At 37.6% G+C, this 18,791-nt stretch overlaps 1 protein-coding gene across 10 annotated transcripts in view; it reads left to right on the top strand.

The window, feature by feature from the left end:
* PUM1 (pumilio RNA binding family member 1) overlaps positions 1-18,791 on the top strand; it is a 125,751-nt gene that overhangs the window by 30,019 nt on the left and 76,941 nt on the right. For all 10 annotated transcript variants that reach the window (XM_069479690.1, XM_069479689.1, XM_069479695.1 and 7 more), the window contains one exon: positions 11,966-12,034. In XM_069479690.1, coding sequence (XP_069335791.1) covers positions 11,966-12,034 — 69 coding nt within the window. The remainder of the gene's footprint in view (positions 1-11,965; positions 12,035-18,791) is intronic.

Genomic DNA, 18,791 nt, shown 5'->3' with positions numbered 1-18,791 from the left:
GAAACTGCCCTGCACATGCCATTACCCAATCTTTTTATTTACTGTTGGATATCCTGCCCCCTCCCCATTTCTTAAGTTGTTTTTTTTTTAATGTGCCATGGGTTTGGGGAGTGGGGACTTCCTGGTCCCCTTGGGAATTCTGCTGTGGCACTGTCAGGCGCAGGTAGTCCTCTCTCATGTGCAGAAGCCTCCTCTTACCACAGCTCTGAAGGGTGCTTGGGTGAGGGAGTTGGCACTCAAGGCCCCAGGCAGGGTGACCTGGACACTCATGCCCATTTCTTATTGTGTATGTGTGTGGTTTTTTTTTTTGAGACAGAGTCTCTGTTGCCCGAGCTAGAGTGCCGTGGCATCAGCCTAGCTCACAGCAACCTCACACTTGTGGGCTCAAGTGATCCTTCTGCCTCAGCCTCCCGAGTAGCTGGGATTACAGGCATGAGCCACCATGCTCAGCTATTTTTTTCTATATATATTTTTTAGTTGGCCAGATAATTTCTTTCTATTTTTAGTAGAGATGGGGTCTCGCTCTTGCTCAGGCTGGTCTCGAACTTCTGACCTCAAGCGATCCTCCTGCCTCGGCCTCCCAGAGTGCTGGGATTACAGGCGTGAGCCACCGCGCCCAGCCCCATTTCTTATTGTTGAAAGTAACTACACAATGAATATCTTTGCTTATAAAGCTTATTTTTTATTTTGGTTATTTATAATCTGTTTCTAGAAAGGTTATTGGTTTGAAAGGTTTTAATATTTTAAAGACTTCATAAATTTGCTAAGTTTATTTTCAGATGGTGCTTTCTAATTTTTATAGAATGCCTATGAAACTACTAAAGTTGTTTTAAATTAACATTTGAGTGCATTACCTTCTAGTATTTTATGTATGTCACTAGTGGAGACATATAATACCTTTTTATATATGCAGATTTATAATCTACTTTAAGGGTTCTTATACATTTTCCTCTGTTTAAAAATTTTAAAAATATTTAAAATATAATAGCTGCATAAAGTTTTATGATTAGATATATGCTATATTTAATAATTCTTACTATGTTTAGACTGTTTATCATTTTTCCCATTATAATACCAGATTGAAGATCTTTGTTAACCAATCTTTGCCCATACTTGTAATTATTTGTTTAGACTAAATTCCTAGAAGTCAAATTACCAACCAGATCAAAGGGCATGAATATTAATAAAACCTATAATTCATATTATCAAATGTTCAGAAAAGTCAGATAAATCATGATAAAGTTTTCTTTAAGCAGGATAAGAACCATTTTAAAGAAGCTGGCTCTGGAAGTACTAGTTCTGCTGTTTCACCCCTGTTAAGACTAAGGGCAGTTTCTCACATTAACAAATATTTGTCTGTAATGCCTGTCTTTTTTTTTGTTTTAGACCTGCCCTTTCACCTGGGCTAGAATGCAGTGGCGTCATCGTTGCTCACTGCAACCTCAATGTCCTGCACTCAAGCGATCCTCCTGCCTCAGCCCCCCAAGTAACTGGGACTACAGGTGTAAAACACTACACCTGGCTAATTTTTTTTCTAATTTGAGTAGAGATGGGGTCTCGTTCTTGTTCAGGCTGGTCTTAAAACTTGTCAAGTTTTTAATACTGTGCTAGACACTGAAGGGATTAGTTTTAGAGTGGTAAGATGAATTGCCTTGGCACTATTAATAAGATACATTTTTGCTCCTTGGTGGTTATTTCAGGAGTTAGGGAGAGTGCAGAAAGAAGTGTGTACCATGGTCTTTGAATCTGTCTACACTTCTCCGACTCTTAGTCTGTCAAAAAGGGAGAGTATATTAACTAGAAAAGTAATCTCAGGTTAAAGTTTTTGTCCTCATTGTTTAATTTCAATCCACAGGGACTAACACTGTAGGCATGCCTAATAGCTGAGAGTTTCTCCTCTAAACTTATTTTTCATAATTGATAGTTTTCATGGTGGTTACATAGCTCTTAAAAAATGTTCATGATCTTATAACTGGTAGGAAATTTATATCAGTGGATGTAGAGGCCCATAAATTTTCTTTATTTCATAAACGTTTTATGGAAGAAATTCTTATAATCCTTACATGCCTATTACATTTTCATTAATGAGTACAAGGGATGACAAAATGAACCTAAAGAAATTGAATGTTAACAAAATATTGGAAAAGCCAATTCTGTGCCTTTTTTGTGGACTAGTATTTATAACCTTCACATTACATAGATTCTTATATGCTGCCAGTAAGATTGTTCCTTGTTTCAGTGATGGCAGATATGTCAGTTTAATTTTGTTTTTTTTAAGGAGCCTAATACTTAACTTTTGCCAGAATCTGATTTAAGAACTTTTGGATGGGCTGGGTGTGGTCGCTCATGCCTGTAATCCTAGCATTCTGGGAGGCCGAGGTGGGAGGATCCCTTGAGTCCAGGAGTTCCAAGACCAGCCTGAGCAAGAGCAAGAAAGACCCCGTCTCCACTAAAAATAGAAATAATTAACCGATATGATGGCGCGTCCCTGTAGTCCCAGCTAATTGGGACTACAAGACTGCTTGAGGTGCAGTGAACTATGATGACACCACTGTACTCTAGCCCAGGCCACGGAGCGGGAGCGAGACCCTGTCTCAAAAAAAAAAAATAAATAAAAAAAGATTCCAAACACATGTAAGAGACTCTCATACGGCTATACAGAAGACTATATTTACATCCCAAAATGGTTATTTGCCAACAGAGAAAACACAAAAGGGTTTTCTCAGCAGTAAAAAAAAAAAAAAAGTTTCATTCTGAAATACCAATCTCGAGATGATATCTGGAAAAAGCAAAAGACAGATCAAGAATATTCATCCATCCAAAAGTTCTCTCTCCCTCTTTTTTTTTTTTTGAGACAGACTCTCCCTCTGTTGCCCTGGCTAGAGTGCCGTGGCATCAGCCTAGCTCACAGCAACCTCAAACTCCTGGGCTCAAGTGATTCTCCTACCTCAGCCCAGGACCGTGGGCTCAGGAGTTCGAGACCAACCTGAGGAAGAGCAAGACCCTGTCTCTACTAAAAATAGAAAAATTAGCCGGACATGGTGGCAAGCGCCTGTAGTCCCAGGTACTCAGGAGGCTGAGACAGGAGAATCTCTTGAGTCCATGAGTTTGTGGTTGCTGTGAGCTAGGCTGACACCATGGCACTCCAGCTCGGGTGACAGAGCAAGACTCTGTCTCAAAAAAAAAAAAAAAAAAGAAAGTCAAGAATAAGTCATTCAGATAGATGGCTACAGATATTAATAGTTTCCAGACTGGCAAAAATAAGATTTATCATTACCTTACTTCTTGCATATCAGTTAAACAGTCTCTCTCTCCCGGTAAAATGGCCTTGCCCCCATTTTTTTATTTCAGCTTGAGTATGTTTGGTAAAATTAAGAAAATGACTGACAGAACCAACAGTTGTGAGGTCTTTATATTTTAAGGTCATTAGTATCATAGGCTACATTAACTGATTTTGAAAATATAATTCTTTTTACTTTTTGAATTGTTTTATGTCTAAGTAGTGCTGACATTTGCATGAGGTGTATATGTATTTTGGCAGTCTGGCAGCACATTTACAGTAACCTAATTACAGTTCATCAGTTGGACCTGTAAACTGTCTTAGCAGAATTCCATCAGAGCGTTAGATAGTGTGTAACTTTAATACTTGCTTTAATTGCTAAAGGTGCTAGCAATTTTTAATGATAATAATAATAAAAATGGAAGTTAAACCTAATTCTGGCATCTTTGGTGACTTTATTTCCCCCCCTGTGTATCATAGAAGTAAGAATAAAAATAGTGTAGTAAACACTTGCTGAAATAACTACTATTTAACTCCAGATATGCTGGTTTCCTTTGATGAGAATAGGGAGAAATAGTATAGAGACCCGAGTTTGCATTCCGGTTCTCATCTTTATCAGCTACATCACTGTGGACAAATCACTCCTCTGAACCTTGGTTTTCTCATACATTAAATGGAGTACTGTCTATTTTGCCATATAGTGCCTGGTATCTAGTGTTGTTGTTATTGGCAGTAAATAAATAATGGAAATATTTATAAATAAGATAATTTAATAGGATTTGCAGCCATTTATGCCAAAAGAGTGGTTTTTTTTTTCTCCAGTAATTAGAAAAGGATGTTGATATATTTTATTTAAGGAATATTTAAGGAATTGCTGTTCTTACAACATGAGGCTCATAGTATCTGTGCTTTTGGATTGTTACAACTATTAAATGATAAAGCGTATAAGGTATTTATAGGACAGGGCCTGCCACAAAGTAAGTCTTAGTAATATTGGTTGTTATTGTTAATAATACAGATATATCCTGGAACAGAAGATGTTGCAGAACAGACTTACTAGGGTTTTTTCCCCTTAACGATTAATTTCAAATTAGATGAATTTGCATATTTCCACTTCCTTTTCTCATTGCTCAAGTTACTCCTGCCTTTGCCTAGCTTTTTCTCACTGGCATCTCCTTTCCATAATGGTGGTTGGCATCAACTCTTCTGCTTGTATTGTTGTAGATCTCTGTTAGTGAAATGGAGCCATCATGATCTAGGCTTGCACGCACAAAAAAATCCTCCAGGAGAACAAAAGTAGGTGTGAAAATGAAAAACCTACTTTTATGAGGAAATAATCTTGCAAAAGCAGTTTTAGTCTCAAGGCATAGAAATATACTCTAGTTAGCAAAAATCCAGGGCCTTTAATGAAAGAACACCAGGGATTTTCTGAAATGTGGAGCAGGAAATATATACATGGGCCTCCTGGACCCTGGGAGGCTTTGTGTTTCTTAGGGGCACAGAAGTCTCTTGTCTCTGCTTCTTTCAGCACATTCTTTCTCTTCGACTGCTGCCTTATGCTTATTTATCAGATTATGCTTGACCCAAAATGACAGGTACAACTGCCAAGTTTTGGGGGAAATTTCACTTTAGCTATCTGGCCCAGTCTGATTCTGTCCATTTATCATTTTTCACCAGGTTCTAAAGGTTTGGTTGTTTTAGGGGAATCCTCTTGGTGTCAGAATATCTTTGTGGCCAGAGATGATGAGAGCCGTGAAGTTGCCCTTTCTAGGGAGATGCCTCCAAAAATGTCTGTTACAGAAAATGTTCAAAAATTGTTGATTTGTCAAATTTTAGTTTTCTGAGTACATTATATTTGTTAATTTGTTTTAAAATAGAAATTTCCGGTATGATTTAGTGACTACCCCAACTCAGTGATAGTCTGTTTTATCTGAGTTTGGTTCCTCTGTACAAGCAACAGAGAACTGGTCAAACTGGTTCAAGTAAAGGGACATTCACTGTAAAGACACACTGAGCAGTTAAAGGACAGTAATCCAAGGACAGGAATGCAAGCAAAGCAAGGCCAAGAATTGAACCAGAGTACTATCAAATCCTGGTGCTTTTTTAGTGATTTTGTTCCAGACTGCATGGTCTACCATGCCATGGTGTTTGCTTTATTCTGCTCTTTGAGGTTCAGTGTTCAATAATAAATATCTGCTTAAAAAACTGATAAATTATAATTAATAAAATAACCTGTATTTCCATTTGGATCATTAACTTCTTACAATTCAGAATGCCTTTGTGTTTAAGAGTGTTGTGGTTTATTTTTCTTGACTACAGTCTACAGGTGTAGACTGGCAGAAAGAAAGGCAGCAATCTAGATAGAGAGCTAGGAGAATCAGGAGACCATAGTGATGGTATGGAAGTCAAGGAATGAAGACATTTAGAAGATGACCTTTTTTTAAAAATATAACTAAAACATCGTGGGTTTGAGCCAGTGTTTGTTTGTTTGTTTGTTTGTTTTTAAGGGAGAGTTGGGGGTGGTGGGGAAGTTTCTGAATGGATAAAAATGGAGAATGGAAGTTTCTCTGAACTGATGGTTTGGCTGGGAATTATGATTATAAAATGGATATAGGCTGCACATGGCGGCTCATGCCTATAATCTCAGCTCTTTGGGAGACTGAGGCAGGAAGATCTCTTGAGGCCAGGAGTTCGAGGCCAGCCTGGGCAACGCAAGGAGATCTGGTGTCTACAAAAAATAATTTTAAAAAATTAGCTCAGGGTTGTGGCACTTGCCTGTAGTTCTAGCTACTTGAGGGACTGAGGCAGGAGGATCGTTTGAGTTCAGGAGTTCGAGGCTACAGTGAGCTATAATCAAGCCACTTCACTCCAGTCTGAGTGATAGAATGAGATCCTATCTCTTAAAAAAAAAAAAAAGGATATAGATTGAAATGCTGCATTTTAGAATGTAAATTAGATGTTCAAGTGATCTGGGTACTTCTAATCTATTGATTATGGAAATGCTGAACTAGAGAGAGCCTCCTGTCCCTTTCTTCCACCTGAACAAAGAATGACTAAAAATTGCCCTGTGAGGGTGCCGGAAGAGGGGCTGAATGTGTGGAGATATTTTAATAACTTACAGAGAATAATGTGTGAGGTGGAAAGGTTAAGTGCTTACTAAGTATTGGACATTTTGTCTCATTTAAACATTAAAACAGTGACAGAGCAGAACCTCATCTCTTTAAAAAAAATCATTACAACAAACTTGTAAAATAAACTGATACTAACTCAGTTTTACAGATGAGGAAACAGTGAAGTATACGGGTTTCCATTCTGATTCGTCTAAGGGATGTTGGGTGTGATAACCAGGGCTTCCCAAGAGGTGATGAACTGGGCAGGCACTTTTAGAATATGATTATGATTCTTAATATGATGATTTGTAAAGTGATGGCTTTAATTTTTAGTTTTCCAAAATGTGGAATATAGTTCCGGGTTTGTTTCGATTTAAAAAAAAAAATTTATTTTTAGAGACGGGGTCTCTCTGTTGCCCAGACTCTAGTGCAGTGGCTGTTCACAGGTGTAATCATAGTGCACTGTAGCCTCAAACTCTTGTGGGGTTCAAGGATGAGGAGATCCTCCCGACTCAGCCTCTCAAGTAGCTGGGACTACAGGTGTGTGCCACTGTGCCTGGCTGTTTTTGTAACATCCTATGTGGTAGAGCACCAATTTAATTCAATTTGCCTAAATTATGGCTCTTTTTTTTGTTGTTGTTGTCTTTTTTTTTTTTTTTTTTGGGAGATAGGTTCTTGCTTTGTTGCCCCAGATAGAATGCAGTGGCGTAAATCACAGCTCACTACAACCTCAAACTCGTGGGCTGTAGCTCTCCTCCTGCCTCAGCCTCCTGAGTAGCTGGAACTATAGGCTCAAGTCACCATGCCCCGCTAATTTTTTCTATTTTTACTAGAAACGGGGTCTTACTCTTGCTCAGATTGGTCTCGAACTCCTGGCCTCAAGCAGTACTCCTGCCTAGGCCTCCCTGAGTGCTAGGATTATAGGCGTGAGCCACTGTACCTGGCCCAAATTATGGTTCTAGTTAGGGCAGGATCCCTGGTTAGAAGAAGAACGTAGGCGTTGAGACTCACAAAAGAAAGTTCTGGGTTCTGGAAATGAAACTTCAGAAGTATAGGTCATGTGTTTGGATGATGTCCTTGGATGGGATAAAGGGAGCAATGTGGAGTTAGGTCAGGCACTAAAGTCAGCTTGCCTTGCCTGTTTGGTAAAGGGAGTGGGAGAAGCCTTTATGGGGAGGGGCAGCTGCAGAGAAAGCCCTAGATGGGATAAGAGAGTTATACATTATGGGCAAGTGTCCTAAAGAGAAAAGTAGGAAATAGTTTTGTGAAACTAAAGAAGATAGAAAAGGTTGAGGTCAGTTAGTTGAAGGAAGGAAGGGAGTATTAGAGATGATATAGGGAAAACAAGAAGGAATTAGTAATACTAGAAATTATTAGGTCATTAAATATGAAACGTCCAATTTAGAATCAAAAGTTTAGTTTATTAGATCTTAAATAAGAAGCAGTACAATTAATCAAAATATGTATCTAAACTATTGACACAGTTTTGCCATCTTAACAGTAGCTTGTTTATTATGCCAGCAGTGAAGAAGCCTGGAGGGTGGCAATGAAATCATGAAAGGTTTTCCACAGCTTGTTGAGAATTAAATATTTTTCCTTGCAAGAAGTGGTCCAAAGTCTGGAAGAAGTGGTAGTCAGTTGGTGCAAGATCTGGTAAATACAGTGGATGACAGAGAGTTTCCAATTCCAGCTTCTGTAGTTTAGAGCAGCATTGTTTTTTGTGACATGTGGTCTTGCAAGAAGATTGGCCTGTCTCTATTGACCAGTCTAGGCTGCTTAGTTGCAAGCATCCTCATCATTTCATCCAATTGGTTGCAGTAGACATCTGCTGTAATCAGTTGACCAGGTTTCATGAAGCTGTAGTGGATAATACCAGAGCTGGATCACCAAAGAGACACCATTAGCTTTGTTTGATGAATATTCAGTTTTGGACTGTGTTTTGGCACTTCATCTTTATCCAGCACTTGCTATTGTCAAAAAGAATCCATTTTTCATCATATGTAACAATATGGTGTATAAATGGTTTGCTTTTATGTCCCCTTTACAGAAAAGAAAGGCAAGCTTTGAGACAATTTCTCTTCTAATGCTTGTTTAATTTATTCAGAACCCATCTATCCAGCTTCTTTACCTTGCCCATTTGTTTCAAATGGTCCAGTATTGCTGGAATAGTAATGTCAAACCTTGCTGCTAATTCATACATAGGTTGAGGTGGATTGGCTTCCACTACAGCTTTCAGCTCATCATTATCCACTTTGGTCTCAGGTCACCCATGTGGCTCATTTTCAAGATTAAAATCACCAGAACGGAACTTCTTAAACCATCGACGTACTGTGCATTCATTAGCCACATCCTCCCAAACACTTTGTTGATCTTTTGAGCTGTCTGCATTGCATTGGTTCCGCGACGGAACTCATATTAAAAAATAACATGAATTTTTGACTTATCCATGGTTTCACAAAAAGTGCTCTAAAAAAAAATTTGAAAGATCACAAGCCAAAACTTGCATTTGAAAGAATGAGGATGTACTTTCACAATTAAAAAAAAAAAATGTCAAAGTGAAATGTCAGAGATACCAGCTGTCAAACTTAGTACTTAAGGAAATCGGACATTCCATACTTAATAACCTAATAACCACAACCTGCCACTCAAATTGATTTCTAGAGAAAAGGGAGGGATAGCGCACAAGAACTTGAAGAAAGGATTATTCTATCTTGATAAGGAGCATTTACTCTGATTATAATTGACAGGCAGCTTTTCTTCTTTATGATGGAAGGCCTTTTTGTTACCAGCCTAAAATATTTATTACAGTCGTCTCTTTCTTCATTCTTTGATTTCTCTTGGTTTCTGAGCATCTTTTTCTGACTGTTAGTTTTGTTTTGTAGGAGGAATTTTGTCTGGAGAGTCTGCTTGGTGTCAATGACCATACAGCTCTTATTATAAACAAATAAGTTCTTGACTAGTTAAAAACACTTTTGTGACAACCACTTGGTTTATCTGAATTAGTCAACTGTGGGTGAAGAGTTTAAAATGGATTTTCTGGACTAGCAAAGAAAACTTCAGAAAGTGAGGCTCCTGATTCAACAGTTGGCCGATATGAGGTAGGAGGGTGGTACCCAGGGATAGGGGAAGAGTGTGGTTTCTGTATAGGTTAGGCAGAGGGAGACACCCTGACAGAGGGAGTGCTGCAGTGGGTGAAGAGAGAGGTAAACACAGGGAAGGAGGAGACCAGAGAGAGAGAGAGAGAGAGCGCGCACGCGCGCAAATAAATGGTGAGAGAGAGCAAATAATAGTGGGAAGATGGTATAGAAAGGTATTGAAAAAGCTGCAAGGGCAGTTTTGAAGGCAGGGGAGGAGACAGTGGAAAGGAAAGGCAAGAAGACCAAGGGAGCCCACCCACCAAAGTCCACAGCAGAAATAGAAGGCGGTTTTATCTATATCCTTAATAGAATAGAATACTGGGGTGGAAACTTCTGTGGCTGCCGTGGTGCAGCTTGGAGATACAGAAAGGGCATTGGACTTTAAATTGGAAGACCTGGATTAAGATCCTGGCAATGCCATTTAAGTGCTCTGAGCCTCAGTTTCATCTTGTGCTCTTCCCTACTTAAGAATGGTTGGGGAAATGATTTCTCTGAGGGTCAATTTTCTAATCTCTTAAATGGGAATAATTACCATGAGATTGTTGTGATGATTATGTGTAGTGCATGTTCTTTGCCTTCCCTTACTCCTCTTACTTAGTTTCCTTAGGAAATACTAATAGAATTTCCAATATTCCTGGTTAAAATGAGATTTGTAGATTTTTGGATTTCCAAGAAATGTCTAGCTCAAATTAAATGTGTGATTAGATTCCATAGAAAGAGCTAGAAACAGAGCTATGTACATTTGATTTGCGTGCTTTGTAGGTGTTAGTGTTGGCCTGAAGGTTCAGAATCATTTCATATAACATTTGTAGAATTTCCAGCTAACATCTTGTCCTCATCCTCCCTGCCCCCCTTTATTTTTACTATGTACAGTTTAGGAACCTATTCAGTGTGCTTACCTAAGTAATATAAACACCTTGTAAGGTGATCATAGCTCCTTTTTCAAGACCTTTTGAAACTGTTACAGCTCAATAACAAACCTTGCCTCTGTCTCTTTGTGCTAATATAACTGAATTTTAGCTTCATTTAGAATTTTATAAATTTCCATTTTTAGCGAGCATTCCAAAACTGTATCTTTTAGTGACATAGTGTGTTATTTATTGCAGAGTTTCAGCTCTGAGTTTTAAAAGCATTGATTTAAAACAATAATGCAACTATTTTTAAGTAGTGTTAGTTGAGGTGCGTTAAGATTCTTAGGTGATATAGGTAGCATGTTAATAAAATTCTTAAATTGATTCTCTTAACTGTATTCTGGTTCATGCTCTCCATAGTCTTCCTTCCCCTTGCTTGACCCTAACTTGACTTTCTTTGCATTTGCCCACTGCTAGAAATTGTACCACCAACATTGGGAGGTAATGGTGATCAGAGGAGTGGGTTTGAGAGACTACTGCTTCAGGTAATCAGTCTTTTTCAGGTAGGCAGAAGAGATGTCCTCTTTAATAAACGAGGAACTTTTTTTTTTTTGAGATGGTTTTGCCACGCTGCCTGGGCTAGTTTCCAACTCCTGGGCTCAAGCAATCCTCTTGCCTCTGCCTCCTGAGTAGTGAACGATGGGCATGCCACCACACTGGCTGGGACTGTACTTTTGAATCCCTTGCCCAGGGATGAGCAGGGACTCTGGTCTCAGGCAGCAGAGATGGCTTGCTGTTCATAACTGAGAAGACCAGTAGACTAGTGGACAAAAAAGGCTTTTTAATTGTAACTATTTTGAACAATCTATTTCACGGTTGGTCTTTGATGTTGATATTGCCCTGTAGTATTGATTTTGGAAATGAGTAAACTGAAGCCTAAAGAGATTGTTATGCTGTGGGTAGGAATACATTTAATAAGTAAGATTTGGAGGGAATTTTGTGATAATGTGCTATTTTTTCCTCTGGTTTTGAGGTTCAGGGAGCCTATAGGGATCTTCCAATATGGAGAAGTGTTGGGACACTCCATTATATGGTTTGCAGCTTGCAAAGTACAGGGTTTACTAAAGAAATAGTGGATTGGATCAAACAAGTTCCCTAACTTACACTTAACTATTTACAGTTGGGAAGGAACACTGTCATCTTTTGACTCCTTAGCCAAGTGTAGTTCGCATAATCATCTCTAAAACATCATTGCTCTTCAGCTTGTTGGTCTTTAATTGCTAAATTAAAATGTATGAAAAATAGCTAACATAATTCTCAGGTGATGGAATTTGCTTTTTCTTTTTCTGGATTGTATGTTTTTCATGTTTTGAAAATACAAGGGAATGGGAGGGAGAAAGTAGGGGTCATTGCTGAACCCCGACGGTCAAAGGTAAGTGAATGTTTAATCTCAGTCACTTGATTATTGGTGTTTTCCTTGTTAATATCTGAAAGTAAACATAGAAAAGTTTTTCAGTTGTTTGTAGTGTGTATGTAAAATTCACGATGCTGACTTGAAGCTTTTCCCTTCTCTATTTTGAACAATAGGTACGTTCTATGGATGAACTGAATCATGATTTTCAGGCACTTGCTCTGGAGGGAAGAGCGATGGGAGAGGTAAGTGAACTGGTGTTTCAGAAAAGTGGGTCTGTTTTTAAGGGAAGATTGGAGTTGTCTTTCATCAAGTGTGTCTGAATCTAGTCTCCAGAAGTATGTGCTTGCTCTTCCTTGTTGCCATCCTCATGATAGGAATGGGATGCTGGAGAATTTTGCCAAAACTATCTATATCATTATAAGAAGAATATTAACCATAGCCTAATGTCTAAAACAAACAAAAAAGGCAAAATATGAACACAAATTATTAAATGTTAATAAGTCACATACAAATTTAGACATTAAAATTTTAAGAAATTTTAATTTTATATGTATCAAATGTTCTTACCTTTGCCTCATTTTCCAATGGCTAGGTTCTTTTGCAATGGAAAAGAACTCTTAGATTGCTGCTGACCAGAGTATGTCGATAATCTGTTTTTAGAGTAGTGCCTTTTTTGAGGAAATTGTTTAGTGCTCCATTGTGAAGGGGAGATTGATAGGTTTCTGGTGAAATAGTTTTTTTTATGGAGATAGAGACCTGAACCATCATCCCAAAGAGAAAATTCAGACATGAGCTTTGTTTGTGATGTTTAAAATTTGTAAAAATAAAATATACTTTCATTCATTATGTTCCTAGAGAAGGGTACCATAATTCTAAAAAGAAATGGAAATATCGATAGCTAAAGTATAGCCACCTTCTGGTGATTCTAGTTATTGACAATAAGCATATATTGATGCCATAGGTAGAATACACAGTTTGAATTAATTGCTTAAAATGTCACAGGCTCACAAATGGGGGCATTTGGTTGTGGCCCTCTTGTTCTAGAGAGTAACCTTAGGTTTTCTCTAATGTTTTATTTTTTTGTATATCTGTTGTTTAACAGCTCCCACATTGACTTTAATGTTTTAAAAGAGAAAGAATTGCTATATTCTAGATTTGTCATTTATACCATTCATTAGATACATTTGTTCTTTGATTTAGCAAATATTTCATCTAGGCACTGTGCTAGGTTCTGAGGATTCAAAATTTAAGATAATTCCTCTTCAGAATTTATAACAAATATTGATTGCCTTTGTGGTTAGACATTGAATAGTTAAAATCTTTGTGTTTTGGTCTTGAGCTTCTTGCTTCCTTTGTTACAGATTTTGTTTCCAACTTTTCTGCATCATCTTGTGGTCACAGAGTCCAGTGTCCTATCATCTTGGGTTCATGGGTTTTTGACCTGTTTTTGTTTACCCCCTTGAGCTTTACGAGATGACTGGTAGATAGATGTCCTTGTGTTTCCTGTGCCTGCCTAATGTTGAAACAGTGCACATCAATAAACCCTATATGGTTATTGCATAAAAGACTTTTGTCACTTAATTTTTGGAGCGTAGTTTCAACAGAAAGTTAACAGGTTTGTAAGATATTAAGTATAGAAAGAGAAACTAAATTTATCTTCTTCCCCACCCCTGTGATTCCACCCTGATCTACTCCACCAAAAATCCAATTCCAGGTTGGGTTTTTTTTTTTTTAATTACTGATACAACATACCAATAATGCCCTGTAATTGCTAAATGCTTAATTTTAATCAAGTAGTGAACATAATTTAAATAGAGGGTAAATTTTATTTAAATGACAAGTTGACAGTGTTAAATTCTGTATCATTTTTTCTTCCAGAAATGCCATTTTTTGTATATGTATATAATTCTTCAGGCATGGATATAGGCATATATTAATAATGAAACTAAGTATATTCTAGCACTAATGCTCTGTCACTCTTCCTCCTGTCCCCGTTACTCACAAAGTAACAATAACAGCTACCATTTCTTGACCACTTAATAGGCAGATGGTAAGAGGTTTGTATGCATTATCTCATCAATAACTATGGAGGACAGTTCTTTTATCCAGATAAGGAACAAGTCCGAGAGAGATGAATTAATTTGCCCAGGATAACACACATAGTAAGTGATGAAATTTTGACCTGGCTTCCTCTAACTGCAAAGCTTGTGCCCTTAATTTAGAGTAAATGGCCAGGCATGGTGGCTCGCGCCTGTAATCCTAGCACTTTGGGAGGCCAAAATGGGAGGATCACTTGAGGCCAGGAGTTTGAAACTAGCCCGGGCAACATAGCTGGACCCCATCTCTGCAAAAATAAAAATAGAAAAATTGATTGGGCGTGGTGATGCACACCTGTAGTCCCAGCTACTGGGAAGGCTGAGGCAAGAGGATTGCTTGAGCCCAGGAGTTTGAGGCTATGTGATGAATTATGATGGTACCACTGTACTCTAACCCAGGCAATAGGAACAAGACCCTGTCAAAAAAAAAAAAAAAAAAAAAAAAAGAAAAGTAAATTAAGCCAATACTTATAAAATAATTGAGAGGTAAACCATTGCATTTTAGTAAGCTTTATAAAAATCAATATTTTAGGGGAGGATTAAAAATATGCCTTACAATACCCTCTTCCAAAATATAGAATACTTACTAAAGTTATTTTTTGAAAGTATAACTCAGTGTCTAGACATGAAGGGACAAACCCAAGTATGGAGTGAGGTGTCTGTGCTCAAGGAACTAGTTGAGGAAACAGTGAATATACACATGAAAACAGAGTAAACGGTTTTTTGCTGTATATGGTTGAAGTTTAGAGAAGGAAGGATCATTATTGGCAGGACTAGTTGGAGATTAATGGAGGAGGTGTACACACTGAGAAACAGCTTCTAGTCTAGTTAGGATTTGGATAGACGTAGGTTGGGAGTATGTTTTTTTGTAGTAATGGGAGAACAGCACAAAATGAAAATAAACTTTTATAATAAAGTAAAAAAGCACAGCTTCTGATTAATAAATTTCCTTCCTTTTTAACAATAAAGCATCTCTGAGAGGGAGTGTGCTTAAATATAGTATTTACCCATGTAAACACTAAAAGGTCAAGTAAATTGTACAACTTTAAGCTAGGAGCAGCATATTTTTGTTGCAATTATTTTATATGTTTTTGTGTGCACACACACACGCACAAGTCCTCATTAGCGTAAATAATACTTATGTTTAAGAATGTATGAATCTTCAGAATTGGTTCCATTCAAAGTAATTGATTTCTAGTAGTTAGTGCTGCCTGGCTCTTATCACATTTTTTTCTTCAAAGCCACTACTGGATTCTTGGTGTCACTTTGAAAGATTTAGAGCATTTCTTAATAGAAATCTTCCTAAGAAGTGGCTACTTAAAACATTACTCTCAAACCTTGCTGGTTGTCTGAAGTGCAGCTGTTAATAGCTGAAGGACTCACAGTACAAATGCTTTATGTCAGTTCTGTTCATAAAAAGAAGACAGGAAAATGTCTTAGTTTAGGGGTACAAATTATTTTGAAATATTTTATTTGCTTTCTTGCTAGCCCCTTTTATTCCACCTGATAGTCCTGAAATGTTTAAAGGCACATAATTTAGCAGCTTTTATTTACATGTGAAAAGATTAATCTGTTAGTTGAGTATTCAAGAGGATATCTTTGTAGTACAGAGGAAGGCTCACTGATTCTTGGGTTTCTGGCCTCTGTTTCTACACCGGTTTGATTTATGATCTTGCACGACTTATTTGCTCCACCTATAGGAGGGCAGCATTGTTACTGTCCATGTCCTATAGAGGTTGGACTTTTTAAAGATGAGAGAAATTTTAATTGAAAGTTCTTTGAGAGTCTTTGGCAGAAAGGCACCTTATTCTGCATAATTGGTTTTTTCTGACTTTTAAAAATCAGGGAACTTTTTTCTTCTTAAGATTCCTTAATGTTTTACATGTAGTAAACTTGGCAACCACCCAGGGAAGTTAAGGTAGTAGTGAGTACTATCCTATTTCTGAAATAAATGGAATGTATTTAGATATGTGGTTCTTCTCCTACCCTATTCGCAGGAAGTAGAATAAGGTGAGATATATTTAAATTATAGCTGCCGATTCTCATTAGACATATAGGAATTCTGTCCCTATGTGTGAGATGGTAAAATGGCCCGCAGAGGGAAGAATTTGATAGTGATTTGGGGGTGCTGTTAACCCAAAGAAAAGTAAAACTTGTTGGGATAGTACAGGGCCAGAACCCTGAAGCCACAGCTTCTAGCCTTGGTTCAAACATTCATCTTCTTTGGGCTTTGCTTTTTTCCACCAGTAAGACAAAGATGTTGGACTGGATGGTTTCCCAGAACCTTTTCAGGTCTAAGGTTCTTGGAGTCTGCCCTTAATTCTTCTGTCTTCGAAAATAGGAATAGTTCTGGCTTTTTAAGGATATACCAGAGAGCATCTAAGGGTCATTTTAGATTGACTTCCCCCTTGTGATTTAGAGATTTTGTAACTTTTCATTGGGTTCCGTAAAATGACTAATTCACCTGTCTGCAGCTGTCTATGACAGTAAAGTGTCCATCAGAGTTCATGGGATGGTAATTCTGGAATTAGGGCAAGTGGGAGCCTGATGTGGAGGCCACGTCTGTTAAATTCTTTTCCACATCTTTCCATTGTGGCGGTGTCTCACAGAATTGGAGGCATTTGGGTAGCTAAAATTTCTTCTAGAGTCCATAGCCCTGGAAGGGCTTCTACCTTAAACTGGTAATTCCTTGCAATTAGAGTCCCATAAAAGTAGCTCAGTCGACTCCAAGATGGATTGAGTTTTGGAAAGGAGATGTATTGTCTGCCAGCAAAATGGTCTATCTTTTCTTGGAGAGGGGAGGAAAAATTAATAATGCTTCAAGGTGTAATAATATAAAAATATCTGACCAAGCAGTGTAACTAACACTTTTTTTCCCCCTCCCAAAACGTAGCTTTTGAGTACAGATAGAAATGGTAAAAGATGCCTAGTCCCGTTAACCTTCTGGTTTTTGGGCATTTTTTTTTTTTTTTTTTTTGACACTTTGTTCTGAAATGTTTGCTTTAGAGAAAACAAAGCTAGCCAGGCCAAGTGGCCTGGAGGAACAAGATCTAAATAAATGGCTTGCTTGTATTAGGTTAATGACCAACTCTGTGTTAGAGGCGATATGACCTTTTCATACGTATTGTTTGGGGAAATTCCTGTGACCTCATAATAATTTTAGGATTTGGAGGAACAAGATAGGAGAAGGTGACTTCTAACCTTGGAAATGTGGGTACATTTGACATTTGGAATCTGGTTCCCAGTTTTGTCCTGTCACTTTGAGACCTGTGTGTAACCCTGCTCATTCTGATATCTGTCTTCTAGCCTGCACTAGAAGACTAGGCAGACCTACTGCTGTTTATGTTGAGGTAGCTGTCTTGGAATGTTTGAATGCAGCAAAGCATGCTCTTGCTGATCCGACATACTTACTGCTTAATCTGTTTTAATTTCTTCCCTTTCATCATTCTCCTTTGGCTAAAATGATATTCTTTCATCCACGTCAGAGTGCTTTAGTGAGGGTAAGCCAACTAAATAATTACAATAAACATTAATACCTTTCAATATCATTATCTATGATATCATTGATATTATTATCTATATGACTTTCCTAACAGGTTTTGAGAGATATTATTCCATTTTTTTTTTTTAGGTGAGGAAAATGAGCCCTAAGGTCAAGTGACTCCAGCTAAGATTATCAATGTCAAGATGTGGATTAACTTTAAATTCTATTTTTTTAGTCTCAGAAACAATAGCTAGAAAACATTGAGCATATACAATCTTCCCAGTTACTCTGCTAATCACTTCATATGATTATAATTTTCATAGTGGTCCTGCAATATCTTTCACAGATGAGGTGAGCAAGCATTAGAGAGGTTAATACTGTCATGAGCCAGCTGTTTGAATCCAGATCTTTCACTCCAAATCCTGAGTTTTTCTACTGTTTGTTTCTGCACGTTTAGGGTCTACTCATTCAAAATCCAGCTTCAGAGATCAGCTCCTCTATTAAAACTTTTGTGTTCTCTCCAGCTAGAAGCTGTGGAGAGGAATTCAAGTAGCAAGTGATCTGTATAATTCTTATGGCCTAAATTTATTCTGTATGTAATGATTAGTGCATACGTAGTGATGTTTTCTGTTTCCTTACACACAAGTTTGTTGAGGTCAGGGCCTTCAGCTAATAGTGCGCTTTGTAAACAGTAGCTGCTTAATGTATTGTGTTTAAAGAATCATGTAACAGTAAATATTTTTTTTCTAAGCATGGATTCCTCTTTGCTTTGACTTTTACACCAGAAGTTGGCATCCCTGTCACCCAAGAGACCTTAGTTCAGTTGAAAATATTGGTTGTATTTTCTGTTCAGATGTCTTTTCCATCCTCAGGGATGTAGGAGTGGGGAGGACAGGATAAATATTGACAGCATTTATTCAGCCTCTCTGTAAATATGTACCTTTTGAGTTATTCATTAGTTAATTTTTGCAAGCATCAAGTGTATAAGCTAAATAATAAATCAGCAATGTTATGTTATTATACAAGTTGAATTTCATATAAAGGCATTTGTTATAATGGATTTTTTTGTTTAATATAGTTGTAACCAGATCAATATGATGCTGGGGCATGGAAACATATCCTCATTATATACACACAACCGGACATAATGGTGTTTAGAAAACTAGAGTTACATTTGTTATATTGCTTGCTCAAACTTGTATTAAACTATATTGTGTGTAATTCCTTTTTGTTTACTGTAACTTTGCTGATAAGGGACTAGAACATCAAAGCTAATTCATTGTATTTTGATTAATGTATGCTGTGGTTCTCATTATAGCAAAGCATGTAGAGAAAGAAAGTAGTTTATTTTCTGTATTGATATTCCCTGTATATGTAGCAGCCATATCTATGAAATATTCATTTCCTGGAACAAAAGAA

Source organism: Eulemur rufifrons, chromosome 8 (genome assembly GCF_041146395.1).
Source record: "Eulemur rufifrons isolate Redbay chromosome 8, OSU_ERuf_1, whole genome shotgun sequence".
Classification (NCBI taxonomy): Eukaryota; Metazoa; Chordata; class Mammalia; order Primates; family Lemuridae; genus Eulemur; species Eulemur rufifrons.
This window is presented reverse-complemented; position numbering and strand designations above follow the sequence as displayed.